The sequence below is a fragment of the Zonotrichia albicollis genome, chromosome 18, assembly GCF_047830755.1.
Source record: "Zonotrichia albicollis isolate bZonAlb1 chromosome 18, bZonAlb1.hap1, whole genome shotgun sequence".
Classification (NCBI taxonomy): Eukaryota; Metazoa; Chordata; class Aves; order Passeriformes; family Passerellidae; genus Zonotrichia; species Zonotrichia albicollis.
In genome coordinates this window covers 1,557,408-1,574,470 of record NC_133836.1, presented here as the reverse complement: position 1 = coordinate 1,574,470, position 17,063 = coordinate 1,557,408, and the positions used below count along the sequence as shown (strand labels likewise).

Below are 17,063 nucleotides of genomic sequence, written 5' to 3'. Positions count from 1 at the left end.
CCTTCCAGTCCAAATCATTCTGTGTTCCCTCAAAATGTGCCTGGCAAATTGCTCTGTGCCCTGATGTGTTTGTGCAAGGAGCCTGATCCCACCTCAGGGGAGTCTCCCACCAGCATGGCAAGGGGAGAGATCCCATTTGGCAGTGTTGAAGTATCCCCTTCTCCTTGCCTGGAGCAGTGTCCTGCCTGCCACCCTGCCTCTGGAGGAGAACCCAGCCCAGCAGGATCTTATTCCAGCTCTGCTGGTGTTGCTCCTGCCCATGCTCTGTGCTGTGTCCCTTATCCTCACCTAGCTCTGCATTTTCTTGAGTGAGTTTATGGCTGTAATGTAAAAGGAATCAGCAGAAACCAGGTTTTAATTCTGTTGTATTGAAGAGCTCAAAATACCCTTTGCAAGGGCAGGAGGGAATTGTTCAGCTGGGCCAAATTTCCTGTTCATTTAGGCATGGGCAGCTCAGGCTTTCACCACTGAGAACTGAACAGGTTTCACCAGAAAATCACTGGTTGCTGTCCCAGAGTAATTTTTTTGTCAAACTGTGCCTTGAAATGGCAAAGTTTCCCTGTACCAAGGCACTCTTGGAAAATTATGGCCCATTAATAAAGTAAACATGATAACATTTTGTGATGTCTTTGGAGTGTTCTGCAGTTACAAATTCCTGTAAATGTAAGTGAATGTCTCTGGGAGATGGGGAAGCTTTGCTTAATATTTAAAGATAGAGTTAAAAGTTTCAAAGCTGCAGAGATGACATTTGATCTGACTGATTCTGATAGTTCAAAAGGATGTGCCTTGCACTTGGAAAGCTCTGAGAGGCTGCATTGTTTGTCTAATCCACGTACAGAGTGTGTAACAGCCTCTGCTCACTGCAGTGGGAATTGCAGGTCTTTAGAATCTTAGCATACTTAAATATGCAAAACATGTAAACTTCTCTTCCCTCTAGGATCACCATCCTTGGAACGGGTGCAAAGTGGCTGGCTGTGCTAGAAGAGAAAAATTTAAAACCATGTAAGCCTCAAAAAGCTGGTGAATCCCTTCTGTCCTCCCTCCTACCTTTCCTCTCCTGGTTCTGGCTCCCTGTCTTGTCACAGCCCTTTATGTAATAATTCTGGGTTGTGGTGACAAACAGTTCCAAACACTTGGAGAAATTCTGCGTTAACCTGTGCTGCTTTTCTCCTCTTTAAGGTGAAACACACAATCTGCAAACACTCCACACTATCCTGTCTACAGGATCACCTCTCAAATCTCAAAGCTATGAGTATGTCTACAAACACATAAAAAGCAGTGTCCTCCTGGGATCCATTTCAGGTGAGGCTTTTATGCTGCAGCATCTCAGGAATGCTCTGATTGCCTGTGCAGCTCCCTCCTGCTTGCTTGGGAAGCTTTGGATCATTTGGGATTGGTTAGAGTTAAAGTGGAATGAGCTGTCTCTTTAGTGCTGAGGTTTTCTGCATAATTCACTGTGCCATAATGAAACTCAGGCACTCCAAAGTGGTTTTGGTGGATGTTTTGGATTTTAAGTATGATCATTTATTTTGACTGGCTGTCCTTAGGGGTGGCAGGGTGAGATCAAGCAAAGAGTCTATTAACCTACAGAACACACTGTTCTGCATATAGCTGACTTTAGCAGAAAATACCTCTTGGAGAGTTCCCATTTCAGTTCTTTTGTGCCAAGTAATTGGCACTGCAGATGGATTTTTTTTGTGGATTATATAATTAGAGAAATATCAAGCCCCCATGCTGTGCAGTTTGTTGTGAGCAGTGCTGGCTGAGGCAACTTCTGCTCACATAAGGTCCACCACAGCACTCCTCATTTTGCTTTGTGACAAGGACTGACTTTTTCAAAGAGCTTTTTAACTCAGTTTGATTTTTAAAATGTGACTATTCTGCTACTGAAGTTACCTCAGACTCTGGGCTCAGTAAGAGTAGTGCTGAATCCAGAACTTGCTACTACAGACATTAATAGACTCCAATGCAGAAGCCTATTTTTGAGAAAAGATAACATGATTGATTTGTGTCTTAATTCTCTTCCATAAAGTCCTAGAAAGACTATAAATATTCCAGTTAAGTAAGCACTTTGACAGTATCTATTTTCTTAAGATAACTGTTCCTCCTGAAGGCCTGGCTCCCCTCCTCCCATGCTGATAAAGGTATAAAAGCTAAGTAAATGTAGCTTGACTGGTTATTTTAAACTAATGAAAACAAACAAGAAAACATTTCTAAGTAATTCTGTAAATATCTGAAGTCTGTAAAGCAGGCCCTGTTTGTTTTCTCTCTCCTATAAATGGAAATTTCCTTAAATGAGATTAAAGACACTGTTGGAAGGAGAAAAGTTTTGCCTTAAGGGATAGCTCTGCATGAAAGGCATACACACATAACAAGATATATAAAGTAAGGAAGAAAACCTTTTAATAAAAGTCACAACATGCTAGATAATGCTGTTTGTTCTGTGCTGCTTAGTGTGGATCAGAAGCCTTTGGCAAAGGTTGGCAGTTGGCTGTTCCTGTTCCTATGTAGTTTTCAGGTTGGCTTTTCCCAAAAATACTGTATATTCTAAATGGCTTTCTTTTATTGTAGGTGGAACAGATATAATTTCATGTTTCATGGGTCACAATGTTACAGTTCCTGTTTACAAAGGAGAAATTCAGGCCAGAAATCTTGGCATGGCAGTGGAAGCATGGAATGATGAAGGTAACTATGATCCAGAATACTGTGCACACTTTGAAAATACAGTAGCAAGGTGATCTTAACTTTAACAACAAGTAGTAAGTGTAGATGCTCTTTGCTTTGGTACTCTGTTATTTACAGAAAGGAAATATGGAAAATATCTCTTTTTCGTCAACAGGAAAACCAGTTTGGGGTGAAAGTGGAGAGCTGGTTTGCACCAAGCCCATTCCCTGCCAGCCCACACACTTCTGGAACGATGAGAATGGCAGCAAATACAGAAAAGCTTATTTTTCCAAATTCCCAGGTATGTTCTGAAGGCCTTTGGAGGCTGTAGGGGAAGGCACAGGTTCATTTGCTGCTGCCCAGTGACAGCCACAGGGGCAGCTTTGAGTCCCAATTTGCAGGGTGAGCTATTTCATAACACCTCATGTTTTCTCATGCTTCGTTGTGACCAGAGATCCAAATAAAAGCTGTAAGGATCTCTGCCAAGCTCCAGTGCAGTTTGGCTGCAGCTGTGCCTGTCCCAGGCTGCAGTGCAGGCACAGGTGTGAGCTGGAAGGAGTGAACATGGCAGGGAGCAATCAGTGAGTGCTGCTGCACCTCTGCCAGGCTGCTCCTGCCTGCCTGGAGAGGTCAATCCCAAGAGAAAACTGCTGACCTGCTGCCTCATTAGCATGAGGATTAAATAGATATTAAATATTTGCTGCCTCAGACATGCAGCCTTGGCCTTCTATGGGATAAAGTGGACCAGAGGTTTTTCTGAGCAATTGTGGAGGACTCTGCTCATCCTGCTGTGGCGCAGCAATGCCAAACCCCTGGTGCCTCTGGGGCAGGGATTTTTTCAGAGCAGGATCTCCAGCTGCTGTTTTTTGGATGTGGGAACTTTTTTTTTTTAAATAAACAGCAACAGTACAGAGTGAATTCACAAGTAAAGTCAGGATGTGCAGCAGGAGATAACCACACAGGAAACCTGAGGAATGTGAAAGTTGCAGTCTGCATGTAAGCCTGACAGCAGTAAACAGAAAAGAAAATAATCAGTGTGGCAGTTTTAAGACTGTAATCACTGAGGGTCTGTCTGCACCCCTTTTCTGTCTTTCCTTGTAAATGGGCTTGAGATGGTAACAATTACGTTGGAAAATGGTCTTGGGTGCAAATAATTGAGGTTGGTGTTTTTCCTCAGAAAAACTTGAATAGAATTGGGTTTTACTTCTGGTTTTGGCAGGCTGCTGTGGCAGTATCAATCTTAAATAATACTGAAAAGTCAAACCTGATTTTGCATTAAGACAAATAAAGAACAGTAAGCACAGATGCTCCCTAGGGAATTGATACCTATTACACAAGCCCAGAAAACTTCTTGTACAGAATTGTGCATTATAAAAAAATGGATCAAGAAAGACAATGAAAGGAGGTGGGAATGTTGTTACTTCTGTGGAATAGGCTTCCAGTAATTCAAAATGAGGTGTTCAGAGCTGGTTTTGTAAGGAATGCTGGGTAGTGATTCAAAGAAGCCATCAGATGATAACCTGGGGCTTGATCCTGATTTCTGAGCTGCTCCTGGGTGTGCTGGTTCTTACAGTAACTGTGGTGTGGATTGTTGGTGTATCTCTGTGTGTTTCACTCAGAATATCAGCTGTATCTCTGTGTGTGTCACTCAGAATATCAGCTGTGTATCTCTGTGTGTTTCACTCAGAATATCAGCTGTATTTCAGTGTGTTTCACTCAGAATATCAGCTGTATCTCTGTGTGTTTCACTCAGAATATCAGCTGTATTTTTGTGTGTTTCACTCAGAATATCAGCTGTATCCCTGTGTGTTTCACTCAGAATATCAGCTGTATCCCTGTGTGTTTCACTCAGAATCAGCTGTATCTCTGTGTGTGTCACTCAGAATCAGCTGTATCTCTGTGTCACTCAGAATATCAGGTGTATCTCTGTGTGTGTCACTCAGAATATCAGCTGAATCTCTGTGTGTTTCACTCAGAATATCAGCTGTATCCCTGTGTGTTTCACTCAGAATATCAGCTGTGTATCTCTGTGTGTTTCACTCAGAATATCAGCTGTGTATCTCTGTGTGTTTCACTCAGAATATCAGCTGTGTATCTCTGTGTGTTTCACTCAGAATATCAGCTGTGTATCTCTGTGTGTTTCACTCAGAATATCAGCTGTGTATCTCTGTGTGTTTCACTCAGAATATCAGCTGTATCCCTGTGTGTTTCACTCAGAATATCAGCTGTGTATCTGTGTGTTTCACTCAGAATATCAGCTGTGTATCTGTGTGTGTCACTCAGAATATCAGCTGTATCCCTGTGTGTGTCACTCAGAATATCAGCTGTATCCCTGTGTGTGTCACTCAGAATATCAGCTGTGTATCTCTGTGTGTTTCACTCAGAATATCAGCTGTATTTCTGTGTGTTTCACTCAGAATATCAGCTCTGTATCTCTGTGTGTTTCACTCAGAATATCAGCTGTATCTGTGTGTGTCACTCAGAATATCAGCTGTATCTCTGTGTGTTTCACTCAGAATATCAGCTGTATCTCTGTGTGTTTCACTCAGAATATCAGCTGTATCTGTGTGTTTCACTCAGAATATCAGCTGTATCTCTGTGTGTTTCACTCAGAATATCAGCTCTATCTCTGTGTGTTTCACTCAGAATATCAGCTGTATCTCTGTGTGTTTCACTCAGAATATCAGCTCTATCTCTGTGTGTTTCACTCAGAATATCAGCTCTATCTCTGTGTGTTTCACTCAGAATATCAGCTGTATCCCTGTGTGTTTCACTCAGAATATCAGCTGTATCCCTGTGTGTTTCACTCAGAATATCAGCTGTATCCCTGTGTGTGTCACTCAGAATATCAGCTGTATCTCTGTGTGTGTCACTCAGAATATCAGCTGTATCCCTGTGTGTTTCACTCAGAATATCAGCTGTATCCCTGTGTGTGTCACTCAGAATATCAGCTGTATCTCTGTGTGTGTCACTCAGAATATCAGCTGTATCTCTGTGTGTGTCACTCAGAATATCAGCTGTATTTCAGTGTGTTTCACTCAGAATATCAGCTGTATTTCAGTGTGTTTCACTCAGAATATCAGCTGTATTTCAGTGTGTTTCACTCAGAATATCAGCTGTATTTCAGTGTGTTTCACTCAGAATATCAGCTGTATTTCTGTGTGTTTCACTCAGAATATCAGCTGTATTTCTGTGTGTTTCACTCAGAATATCAGCTGTATTTCTGTGTGTTTCACTCAGAATATCAGCTGTATCCCTGTGTGTTTCACTCAGAATATCAGCTGTATCTCTGTGTATGTCACTCAGAATATCAGCTGTATCTCTGTGTATGTCACTCAGAATATCAGCTGTATCTCTGTGTGTTTCACTCAGTTAATGCCAGCTGAGTGACTGGATGAGGAAATCCTGCTTAACCTTTGCCATTCCTCCCCAGGTGTCTGGGCCCATGGTGATTACTGCAAAATTAACCCCAAGACTGGAGGAATTGTCATGCTGGGCCGCAGGTACAGGGTGGGAGTGCTGGGAGGAAACAAGTATTGCAATTTGCCATCTTCACCTAGGAGTAAAATACACATGGTTCTGGCACCCTTGTTAGCTTTATATTGATTTTATTGACTCTCACATTGTGAGTTTCAATCCTTAAATTAATTAGAGCAGCTGGATTTGAGGGAAGGGAGCTCATTTTGAGATTCACTTTTGTATTTATGGACACAAGACTGTACTGGACGTGGTTTTGTTCCATGGTTCATAATGGTCCCAGGAGTTTGGACTGAGAGTGCAGCACATCCAGGATGGGGAATTGGGGAACTTCTGTGGTCTTGGCTTTGCCACCACCTTGTTTTCAGCAAAACTTCTTACAGAAGGTCAGGCATGAAGTTGTGCCTGTCAGTGATCACAGACATTCAGGATCACACCTGAGGCTGAATTTACTGTTTGCATTTCAACAAAATGTTTCATGTTTGAAACGAAGTTGAGTGAATTAATGTTGCTGTTCTCTGTACAGATTCATTTTAATGAGTAAAATGCCTTTTTGACTCAAATTCTCTTAAAATTCTGTTTCTAATGTGGTTTTGCTTTCACTACAGAGACTTGCTTAATTGCATCAATTTTTCCTCTTGATCAAGCTGTAATCACACTTTAATGTCTCTTTGTTTTCTTTGATTTTTCAGTGATGGTACATTAAATCCAAATGGAGTAAGATTTGGAAGTTCTGAAATCTACAACATAGGTATGAAATCAACCTTCCACCTCTTCCAGCTATGACATTGTTGCCTTAAATCTGAATTACAAGCATTGCAGATCTGTTTGGAAGGATTTAGTAGGAGAAAACTTGCTGGTTTTCAAATAAGACAGTACAGAGTACGTTAGTATCAGTAAAATTTGATTTTGTAAACTTGAAACTGGTTGTTTTCCTTAAGTATCTGTAGGGTGGGGAGTGACTCATTGGGATACACAAAAGCAACATTTTATAGAGCAAGTTTTTTCTTTTTCCCCTAACCTGTCAGCCTTTTCTTCTTCCCCTCAAGGCAAGCTCTTGACACTGTTTTTATTGTACCTTTCCCAGTAATTAGAAGTAGTTCTTGAGCTTGTGCTTTGTATTTCAAAGAGTGTGTTGTGACAGGGGGGAACTGTCCCTGCAGAGGTGCTGATCTGAGACTTGAGCTGCTGCCTGGTTGTTCTTGTGCCACCAGGACTTTGTGTCCTGCGTGTGCTGCAAAGCCAGAGCAAACAGCTTTGTGTAAAACCTTATCTGCCCCAAAAGTAACAGTAAACTTTGTTATGGACCTCAGTGGGCCTTAAACCTGGATTTTCACGTAAGAGCTGAAACTAGACAGGCAGAGGGTGCCAGCTTCCCCTTGCCCATGCAGGGGAGGTGATGTTTTGTTTGAGCATCCACAACTCTCTGCAAAGCTGTGGCAGTCACATTTTCTGGAAAAATCCCTTGGCCCAGGATCTCCTCCTGGGAAGCTGAGAAGCCTCAGAGAAAAAGGAGAAGCGAATGAGATAAGAATGTTTTCCTGTGTTGTGCTCACATGTGGAATGTGTCTGGAGATTGTTTCATTGGTTTTGTGCGAGTTGTTTTTGCACAATGGCCAATCAAGGTCAAGTTGTGTTGAGGCTCTGGAAAGAGTCATGAGTTTTCATTATTATCTTTTTAGCTTTCTGTAAGTATCTTTTCTGGCTTCTTTGGTATAGTTTAGTTTAATATTATCTAGTGTAGTATCTTAAAATAATAAATCAGCCTTCTGAGAACATGGAGTCAGGTTCATCCTTCCTCCCTTCATTGGAGCACCCCGCAAATACACCACCACCCCACAAACACATCAGCCATCCCTAACAACGCTCCCTCTTGCAGTGGAAGCCTTCGAGGAGGTGTCTGACAGCCTGTGTGTGCCCCAGTACAACAAGGACGGCGAGGAGAGGGTGATCCTGTTCCTGAAGATGGCCTCCAGCCACGCCTTCAGCCGCAGCCTGGTGCGGCGCATCCAGGACGCCATCCGCGCCGCGCTCTCCGCCCGCCACGTCCCCAGCCTCATCCTGGAAACCAAAGGCATCCCGGTATGTCAGGGGAAAGGCTGCCTGCTGTTTTCTTTGTCACCTTGAATAGTAATTAAGGAGCAGTTGTCACTGCTCTTCAAACCCACGTACGTGGAAATTTTAGCATCTCAAAAGTGTATTCGGGCTTTATAAATAGTTTGTCTATGTTGCCTAGCAACAGCTTTTCATCTCCTCTTCAGCTAAGCGTGGTTTTTGTTTTTTAAATGGGTTGCTTTTTTCTCAGTAGTGTGTTCTTAAACCTCTTGAGAGAAAATATTAAAAAGGTCATTTAACTTTAGCTTTTCTGGCTATCCATAAGCATATTTTGTTTTTGTTTTCCTGTTACGAGTGACTTTCTTAGGAGAGCTGAGAGCACTTGGCAAATTCAGAAGATCATCTTGTAAACCATTTCACTTTTACATCTGTTTAGCCACTTAAATGGAGCTCTATCACTGTCTTAACTGTAACAGTAATTAAAATGAAATTGGTGTGCTTGTTCAGGAGGAGAAATTTGTGCAGCTGAAGGCTCTTCATGCTCAGTCTGCTGAAGCTGTTTTGCTGGAGCTCTTTGTGAGAACTCCTCAGTTGGAATATCTATTTTGCAGCCCTCTCTGATATTACAGTGTCTCTCAGCAGCAGAATGGGGGTGCAGAGTGTGGTTTTCCCCTCTCCATTTGCACATAGACTTGAGTGTGTCCAAACCAAAGAGTTGAGGCTTCAGAGGCATCATTTGAACCTGGTTCCCTTTCCTGCAGGGTGGCTCTCCATGTGGAAGTGCTGTAGGGCTCAGCAGCACTGTGTGGTCCACAGAGGGATCTGGTCTTGATCTCTTGAGTTGATTTTGTTTCAGGATGCTGTTGGCAGATTTTGAGTCCTTGGCTCAGAATGTCTCTGCATGAGTGTAAAATTCCCTAAGTTCCCATTTTCTGGGCTGTAGGTCAGCTTCTGTGTGGGGTGCTGAACTTGTGAGCTGTGTGGATCACCTGAGTGTACAGCAGGGAGGGGCTTGGGATGGGCTGCCCCTCAGGAGAGCCTGCCTAGATCATTAATTAGCTCACACTGACTGAATTGAGGGAATTTTAATTACCTTTCAGGTAAATCTGCCGGTGGTGAAGTGATCAAAGTTGTCTCTCATCTTTCTTTAAAAGTTTTGCTTGGAAGGAAGGGAAACTGATTATTTTCTGCTACTTTTGGAAATGTGCTTGACTCCTCATCTGCAAACAATCTGATCCTGACACTGTTCTGGTAGAAACAGTACAGCTGTGTTGTGGTGATTTAGCAGCACAAAACATGCTTTTAGTAGGATATTTAGTGTTTAATACATAGTGTGAGTCTGTCTAGTTCTGTCCAGACCAAATAAATGTTCTGGTGGTCATCCACAGGATTTACTGATTAAAGCAAATTAATTTGCTTGGAACAGCCTTATCTTTTTTTAAAGAGGGCATTTCCCTTGCAGGCCACTGAGCTGTTGTGTCTGGGCATGTGTGAAAATTGGGTTGGAGATTGTTGAGATGAAGGTGGCTCAGGATGGGGTAGGGTTACCCATGACTTCAGCAGATCTAATAAGGAAAAGTTGGATTTTTTGGTATGGGTACAATACTGTAAGGGTGTGCTGAGGATTATTCCACCTATTCTCAATGATCTCCAGGATAAATGGGGTGCCTGGAGCTCACTCAGGAGGTTCAGTGGCTTTGGAGCCAGGACCAGCCTGGGTTCCTCCCCCAGCACATTGAGCAGGTGGGATCCTGTCCCAGAGCAGGCAGGAACATTGGGGAGGGATTTCTGTGTCAGCTTTTCCAAGCTACCACCCCAAAATGACACCAGGAAGGGGCTCAGCAAGGCTTGGTGCTTAAAAACCAGAGATCCTGGGCTCAGCAGGCCTTGGTGCTTAAAAACCAGAGATCCTGGGCTCAGCAACCCTTGGTGCTTAAAAACCAGAGATCCTGGGCTCAGCAAGCCTTGGTGCTTAAAAACCAGAGATCTTGGGCTCAGCAAGCCTTGGTGCTTAAAAACCAGGGATCCTGGGCTCAGCAAGCCTTGGTGCCTCTAAAACCAGAGATCTTGGGCTCAGCAAGCCTTGGTGCTTAAAACCCAGAGATCCTGGGCTCAGCAGGCCTTGGTGCTTAAAAACCAGAGATCCTGGGCTCAGCAAGCCTTGGTGCCTCTAAAACCAGAGATCTTGGGCTCAGCAGGCCTTGGTGCTTAAAACCCAGAGATCCTGGGCTCAGCAAGCCTTGGTGCCTCTAAAACCAGAGATCCTGGGCTCAGCAGGCCTTGGTGCTTAAAAACCAGAGATCCTGAGCTCAGCAGGCCTTGGTGCTTAAAAACCAGAGATCCTGGGCTCAGCAGGCCTTGGTGCTTAAAAACCAGAGATCCTGGGCTCAGCAAGCCTTGGTGCTTAAAAACCAGAGATCCTGGGCTCAGCAAGCCTTGGTGCTTAAAAACCAGAGATCCTGGGCTCAGCAAGCCTTGGTGCTTAAAAACCAGAGATCCTGGGCTCAGCAAGCCTTGGTCCATAAAAACCAGGGATCCTGGGCTCAGCAAGCCTTGGTGCCCCTAAAACCAGAGATCCTGGGCTCAGCAAGCCTTGGTGCCTTTAAAACCAGAGATCCTGGGCTCAGCAAGCCTTGGTGCCTTTAAAACCAGAGATCCTGGGCTCAGCAAGCCTTGGTGCTCTAAAACCAGAGATCCTGAGCTCAGCAAGCCTTGGTGCTTAAAACCCAGAGATCCTGGGCTCAGCAAGCCTTGGTGCTTAAAACCCAGAGATCCTGGGCTCAGCAAGCCTTGGTGCTTAAAAACCAGAGATCCTGAGCTCAGCAAGCCTTGGTGCTTAAAAACCAGAGATCCTGGGCTCAGCAAGCCTTGGTGCCTCTGAAACCAGAGATCCTGGGCTCAGCAAGCCTTGGTGCTTAAAACCCAGAGATCCTGGGCTCAGCAAGCCTTGGTGCCTCTGAAACCAGAGATCCTGGGCTCAGCAGGCCTTGGTGCTTTAAAAACCAGAGATCTTGGGCTCAGCAAGCCTTGGTGCTTAAAAACCAGAGATCCTGGGCTCAGCAGGCCTTGGTGCTTAAAAACCAGAGATCCTGGGCTCAGCAAGCCTTGGTGCCCCTAAAACCAGAGATCCTGGGCTCAGCAAGCCTTGGTGCCTCTGAAACCAGAGATCTTGGGCTCAGCAAGCCTTGGTGCCTCAAAAACCAGAGATCCTGGGCTCAGCAGGCCTTGGTGCCTCAAAAACCAGAGATCCTGGGCTCAGCAAGCCTTGGTGCTTAAAAACCAGAGATCCTGAGCTCAGCAAGCCTTGGTGCTCTAAAACCAGAGATCCTGGGCTCAGCAAGCCTTGGTGCTTAAAAACCAGAGATCCTGGGCTCAGCAAGCCTTGGTGCTTAAAAACCAGAGATCCTGAGCTCAGCAAGCCTTGGTGCCTCTAAAACCAGAGATCTTGAGCTCAGCAAGCCTTGGTGCTCTAAAACCAGAGATCCTGGGCTCAGCAGGCCTTGGTGCTTAAAAACCAGAGATCCTGAGCTCAGCAAGCCTTGGTGCTTAAAAACCAGAGATCCTGGGCTCAGCAAGCCTTGGTGCTTAAAAACCAGAGATCTTGGGCTCAGCAGGCCTTGGTGCCTCTAAAACCAGAGATCCTGGGCTCAGCAGGCCTTGGTGCCTCTAAAACCAGAGATCCTGGGCTCAGCAGGCCTTGGTGCCTCTAAAACCAGAGATCCTGAGCTCAGCAGGCCTTGGTGCTTAAAACCCAGAGATCCTGAGCTCAACAAGCCTTGGTGCTTAAAAACCGGAATCCTGGGCTCAGCAAGCCTTGGTGCTTAAAAACCAGAGATCTTGGGCTCAGCAGGCCTTGGTGCCTCAAAAAGCAGAGATCCTGGGCTCAGCAGGCCTTGGTGCCTCTAAAACCAGAGATCCTGGGCTCAGCAGGCCTTGGTGCCTCTAAAACCAGAGATCCTGGGCTCAGCAGGCCTTGGTGCCTCTAAAACCAGAGATCCTGGGCTCAGCAAGCCTTGGTGCTTAAAAACCAGAGATCCTGGGCTCAGCAAGCCTTGGTGCTTAAAAACCAGAGATCTTGGGCTCAGCAAGCCTTGGTGCTTAAAAACCAGAGATCTTGGGCTCAGCAAGCCTTGGTGCCTCTGAAAGCAGAGATCCTGGGCTCAGCAAGCCTTGGTGCTTAAAAACCAGAGATCCTGGGCTCAGCAGGCCTTGGTGCCTCTAAAACCAGAGATCCTGGGCTCAGCAAGCCTTGGTGCCTCTAAAACCAGAGATCCTGGGCTCAGCAAGCCTTGGTGCCTCTGAAACCAGAGATCCTGGGCTCAGCAAGCCTTGGTGCCTCTAAAACCAGAGATCCCCCAAGCCTGGCCTAGGCTGCTCCTGCTGACCCTGGAGCACATCTTCCTCCTGGTCAGAAATCACAGCTCTGATCCCAAGAGAAGAATTTGGGTTTTTTCTGCAGGGTTATTACTTTGAGCCACACAATGTAATAGAATTTGTGTGATTCACAAGTGGAGGTGAAGCCTCTGTTGGTTCCAGTTTATTTTTTTTGCTATGGTTTGTTTTGAAATGTTTAACTGTAGAGGGCCATTTAAGCTCAGTTTCACTTCACCCTTTTAGGAAAACTATCCAGTTCAGATAAGAAAATCCTTATTTTCTGGTTTTCTTCTTCCAGTGCAGTTGGGCTTTGTTTTTTGAGTCCACCCTTAAAAAATTGAAAACTGTTTGAACATTGGATGTGTCAGAACATAAAAACCAAATATTTTTAGTGTTTATACCGTGGTTTTGTTGTTTTATATTGGAGCTTGATCATGTTCTCACAGAATTGCCAGTAGGAGTAATAAACTGCCACAAACTCTTTGAATTCTACCTACTCTTCAAGTGATTTTTCAGAAGAAAGTGCTTCAAGTGTAACAAAAGAGAAGGCATTCTGCTACATTTTGATAGAGTTCTGGAGTTGGTGGGGGGGGTTTCATGAATATTTTCATAAAACCACTGCATAAAAAAAAAGTAATTTTATCTTTGCTGGTTTTGTTTTTCAGTATACAGTAAATGGGAAGAAAGTGGAAGTAGCTGTGAAGCAAATAATTGCAGGGAAAGAAGTGGAGCAGCGGGGAGCTTTCTCAAACCCAGAGGCTTTGGACCTCTACCAAAATATTCCTGAGCTTCAAGACTATTAAAGTCACTGTTTGGGGTTTGGTTTTATTTTTGTGTCTTTGTTCTGTATTTGTTTTGTATATACCAATACTGTATGTAAAGAAAAAGCTCTATTTAATACCAGTGGTTCTTTTAAAAGGAAAAAATATTTCATGAAGTGCATTATGAAAGGCTTGGGTAAGCTTAGCTCCCTTTTATTGGTTAAATATGCCATATATTTTGGAGTTTTTTTCCAGCCTGGAAGGAGAAACCTGCCTGTTTTGATTTTTATATATATGAGTGCGTCTTTTCTGGTTAGATTTACATCAGCAGCCCATCAAATGGGAGCACCAATAGTTGCAGATAGAATATTTCTTTCATAAAATGTGCTTTTTTTTTTTTTTTTAACTGGATTTTTAGCAACACTTTTCAATCCCTGTGTTTGTCCCCTGTAAGGGAGTGCACGGTGATTTTAAATGGTAACCCCATGTCCCTGAACCATGCAGTGTTCTCACTGTAGTGTGCATTAAGGTGTTTTGATGAAGCCAAACCATAATGCACCGAACCCATTTGACTCAGAATCATTTCTTGAGGTAGCTGATGGTACCTTTGGGGGAAATTGCTGCTCCATTTTGTGCTGCAGCCTTCTCATGGTTTGAGGCTGCTGCCTCAGAGCTGTGGGGCTCAGAAGGTGCAGGAGCATTCCCTGCTCCTCATTCCTGGGCTGTTCCAGGTTATTGCCATGGAATTGCTGGCGTCACTGTGGATTAACAGAATTACGTTTGAAGACATTTTGCTTCCTTGCTTGAAGTCCTTTATTGGCTGAGGAATTCCAGGGTGTTTCTTTATTAAAAGCTGATGGGTTTTGTAACTTTTTTTACTAAATGTCATGTTGAAAGTGAGAGACCCCTTTTCTAGGTCTGTAACCCTCCAGTTTACAAAGGGAAAAATACTGTCATTAAAAAACTGAGCTTACTGAAACAGGGAAATGGAAGCACTAAATGTTTTGTTTATCATCAAATACAGTTGCAGTAGCTGTACCAACCCTCTGGCATTCAGTGTCTCCTGCACTATTTGAATTTTGTGGGTGAAATATTATTGTACTTACAATTGTGTTGAATGCATTCAGCGTTGATAAAGAGTTAATTAAAAGGAATAAATTCTTTATATATAATAATTATATATTATATCTCCCATCTCTTGCTGTCTTTATTTTCCTTTTGACTGGTTGTCTTGAAATAATTTTTAGCTTAGTTTGTTTCTGATTTTAATGGGTTGTTTTGGGTTTTAATGGTTCTGATTTTAACTTAATCCAAGTCCACCTTAGTCCAAAACTTTTTGCTGGTACTTTCCCTACTGTACCAAGTCAGACCATGCTGGAGTGATAATAAAAATACCAAGCACCCATTAGAAAAATATAAAAAGAAGCTATCCAAGCTGCCAATAACCTATGATTAAAAGTACTCTTAAATTCCTTCCCCTTCTGGCTTGCTATATATAAATTTTACATTAACTGTGACTTTGTATTCATTAAAACTTCATTATATTGTTCTTTAATTCATGCAAAATGTCTGAGGTTTACAAAGCCCACAGAACCTTATTAATAAGTAATTTTGGTTTCTTTCATTAATTAAAGATAGTTTAGAAGCACAGATACATTAAGAACATATACAATGCCCAGAGGCTGCTTTTTCTAATCCTTTATGATGCTGGAAACACTGGATATAAAATTTAATTAATGGATATAATTTGATCTCTTGTAATTGTCAGATGTTGCAAAGCTCTTCCCAGACAGGAGTTACAAACAAAAATACAGATTTCCTTCTCTATTGCCCTGAAAATTAGAGTTTTACCCAGAAGCACTGGATGGATGCCTTGGGGCTGCCAGGATGTAGCTGCTGTACCTTGGGTGCATAACCCTCTTCCTTTTTTTCCCTGTTGCCTATTTATAAATTGAGGTTCACAGTGTTTTGCCTGGAAAGCTCCATGTGCAGATTTCAGTGGGATGTGTGGCATGCAAATAGAGCTGGCTCTGGAAATGGCTTTAAGCTCTGACTAAATGTTCAACAGCAGAGCAATTAGAGCAGAGGAGCTCCAGGCTGGTGCAAATCTGAGAGTGACTCCTGGATTCTGTGATGGAATCAGCCCGTTTGCCCTTGGGGGATGTGGTTTTATCCCTCCCCTCTCAGAAATGTGCTTTTGTCAGCTCCTGTTAGAGCAGGTACCTCCCCCTCCCTCTGCCTGAAGATTTCAATTAATTTCCCTGGTTAGTGGTGGTTCTCTAGGAAATAAAATGAGCTGGTACACAGCAGCCCAGGCAGGGCACAGCTGATAAAGTTGTTTATTGTTATGTGCAGGAGCAGTGGGTTGTGTGGATTACTTACACGGTGATTTTAAACACGCAGGTAATTGCCTGATGGAATGAACTTCCCCGGGGCCGTTATTGTCTTTCAGTTTAGTGCATACATATTGAAAAGTATTTCATTTATGAGCTGAGCACTCACTCACACAGGTAAATGGGCATTAAAATCAGGTTTAAAATGCAGGAGGAAGGAGTGCAGGGTAGGGCTTTGGGCCGGGGGAAACTGGAGTGTGTGGGGAATGAGAGCCTGAGCAGGGAGGTTTCAGCAGGAAAAGGCTTTGGGATTCCTCCAGGTGCCCTCTGGAGTTCTGCACTGAGCAATTCCTCCACTGACATTGTTCAGCTTATGAGGGGTTTCCTGAGGTGCCACTCTGCTGCCTGGATCCTGCAAACCTGAGGATAAATCTGAGATTTCCTGGTTCATCCTTCTCCTTTCCAGGCAAGGGCATTTTTAGCTCACTGGCATTTTTAGCTCATCTATACCCAGGTCTTGGAGAGCAACAAGATGTAACTTCATTTTCTTCTGCTTTTTTTTGTAGAAAGGGGAAGCTGCATGTCCTGAGCTGTGTTTTCCCAGGAATAAAAGCAGGGGGGGAGTTCTGTGAGGTGTGGCCACGATCCAGGCTGGGAGCTGAGGGGAGCACACACATTTCCCCTGCTGGGAATCTGGGGCCTCTTTATGTTCCAATAATGAAATAATCAGCATCAGGCTGAGCTCTGCACGCTCTGTGTCTCCCCCAGGAGAGGGAAGCAGCTCTGGGATGCTCTCAGAGAATCCAGAACAATTCCAGCTGCAGAACAGTGAGATGTCCCAGAGTGTTAATGCAGGGCTCCAGCTCCCCACACCATTTCTCACAGAAATTCTCCCAAACCAGCAGCTGGAGGTGAACTCAAGTGAGGAACCAGCCCTGGTGGGGCTGAGAAAATCCTCAGCACAACTGTGCTGGGCAGCACATTAGTGAGAGCTTAATTGGGCCTTATACTTCTTAATTAGAAGACCTTAACGAATTCTAGTCCTGCTACTTTTGTCGAGTGGTTTTGCAAAGTTCAAGAGGCTTATCAGCATTCAGCCTGAGATCCCAGCTGAAAGGATAATGTCCCTTGGAAAAAACCATCATCTCCAGGACTGCTAATTAGTTTACAATAGCATATTAAGGTATACATCACTAATGTGAGGAGGCTCATGCTGCTAATGAGGAATCTGCATTAAAAAAAAAAAAAAAATCCCTTTTCCAGTTTTGTTCCCTCTTCTGCAGACTCAAAGTTTTGGCTGCTGCAGGATAACAGTGCCATTGGTGGGAATAGTTGTAAAATCAGGGCATGGTTTGGGTTGGAAGGGACCTTTCAAGATCACCCAGCTCCATCCCTGCTC

The 17,063-nt window shown here is 43.8% G+C and overlaps 1 protein-coding gene across 1 annotated transcript in view; it reads left to right on the top strand.

Annotated features, from left to right (window-relative positions):
* AACS (acetoacetyl-CoA synthetase) overlaps positions 1-14,511 on the top strand; it is a 41,169-nt gene extending 26,658 nt beyond the window's left edge. Inside the window, exons 11-18 of the mRNA XM_074554634.1 lie at positions 938-1,002; positions 1,180-1,302; positions 2,572-2,685; positions 2,840-2,965; positions 6,098-6,167; positions 6,834-6,892; positions 8,021-8,223; positions 13,236-14,511. Coding sequence (XP_074410735.1) covers positions 938-1,002; positions 1,180-1,302; positions 2,572-2,685; positions 2,840-2,965; positions 6,098-6,167; positions 6,834-6,892; positions 8,021-8,223; positions 13,236-13,373 — 898 coding nt within the window. The 3' untranslated portion in view covers positions 13,374-14,511. The remainder of the gene's footprint in view (positions 1-937; positions 1,003-1,179; positions 1,303-2,571; positions 2,686-2,839; positions 2,966-6,097; positions 6,168-6,833; positions 6,893-8,020; positions 8,224-13,235) is intronic.
* Positions 14,512-17,063: the final 2,552 nt, after the last annotated feature.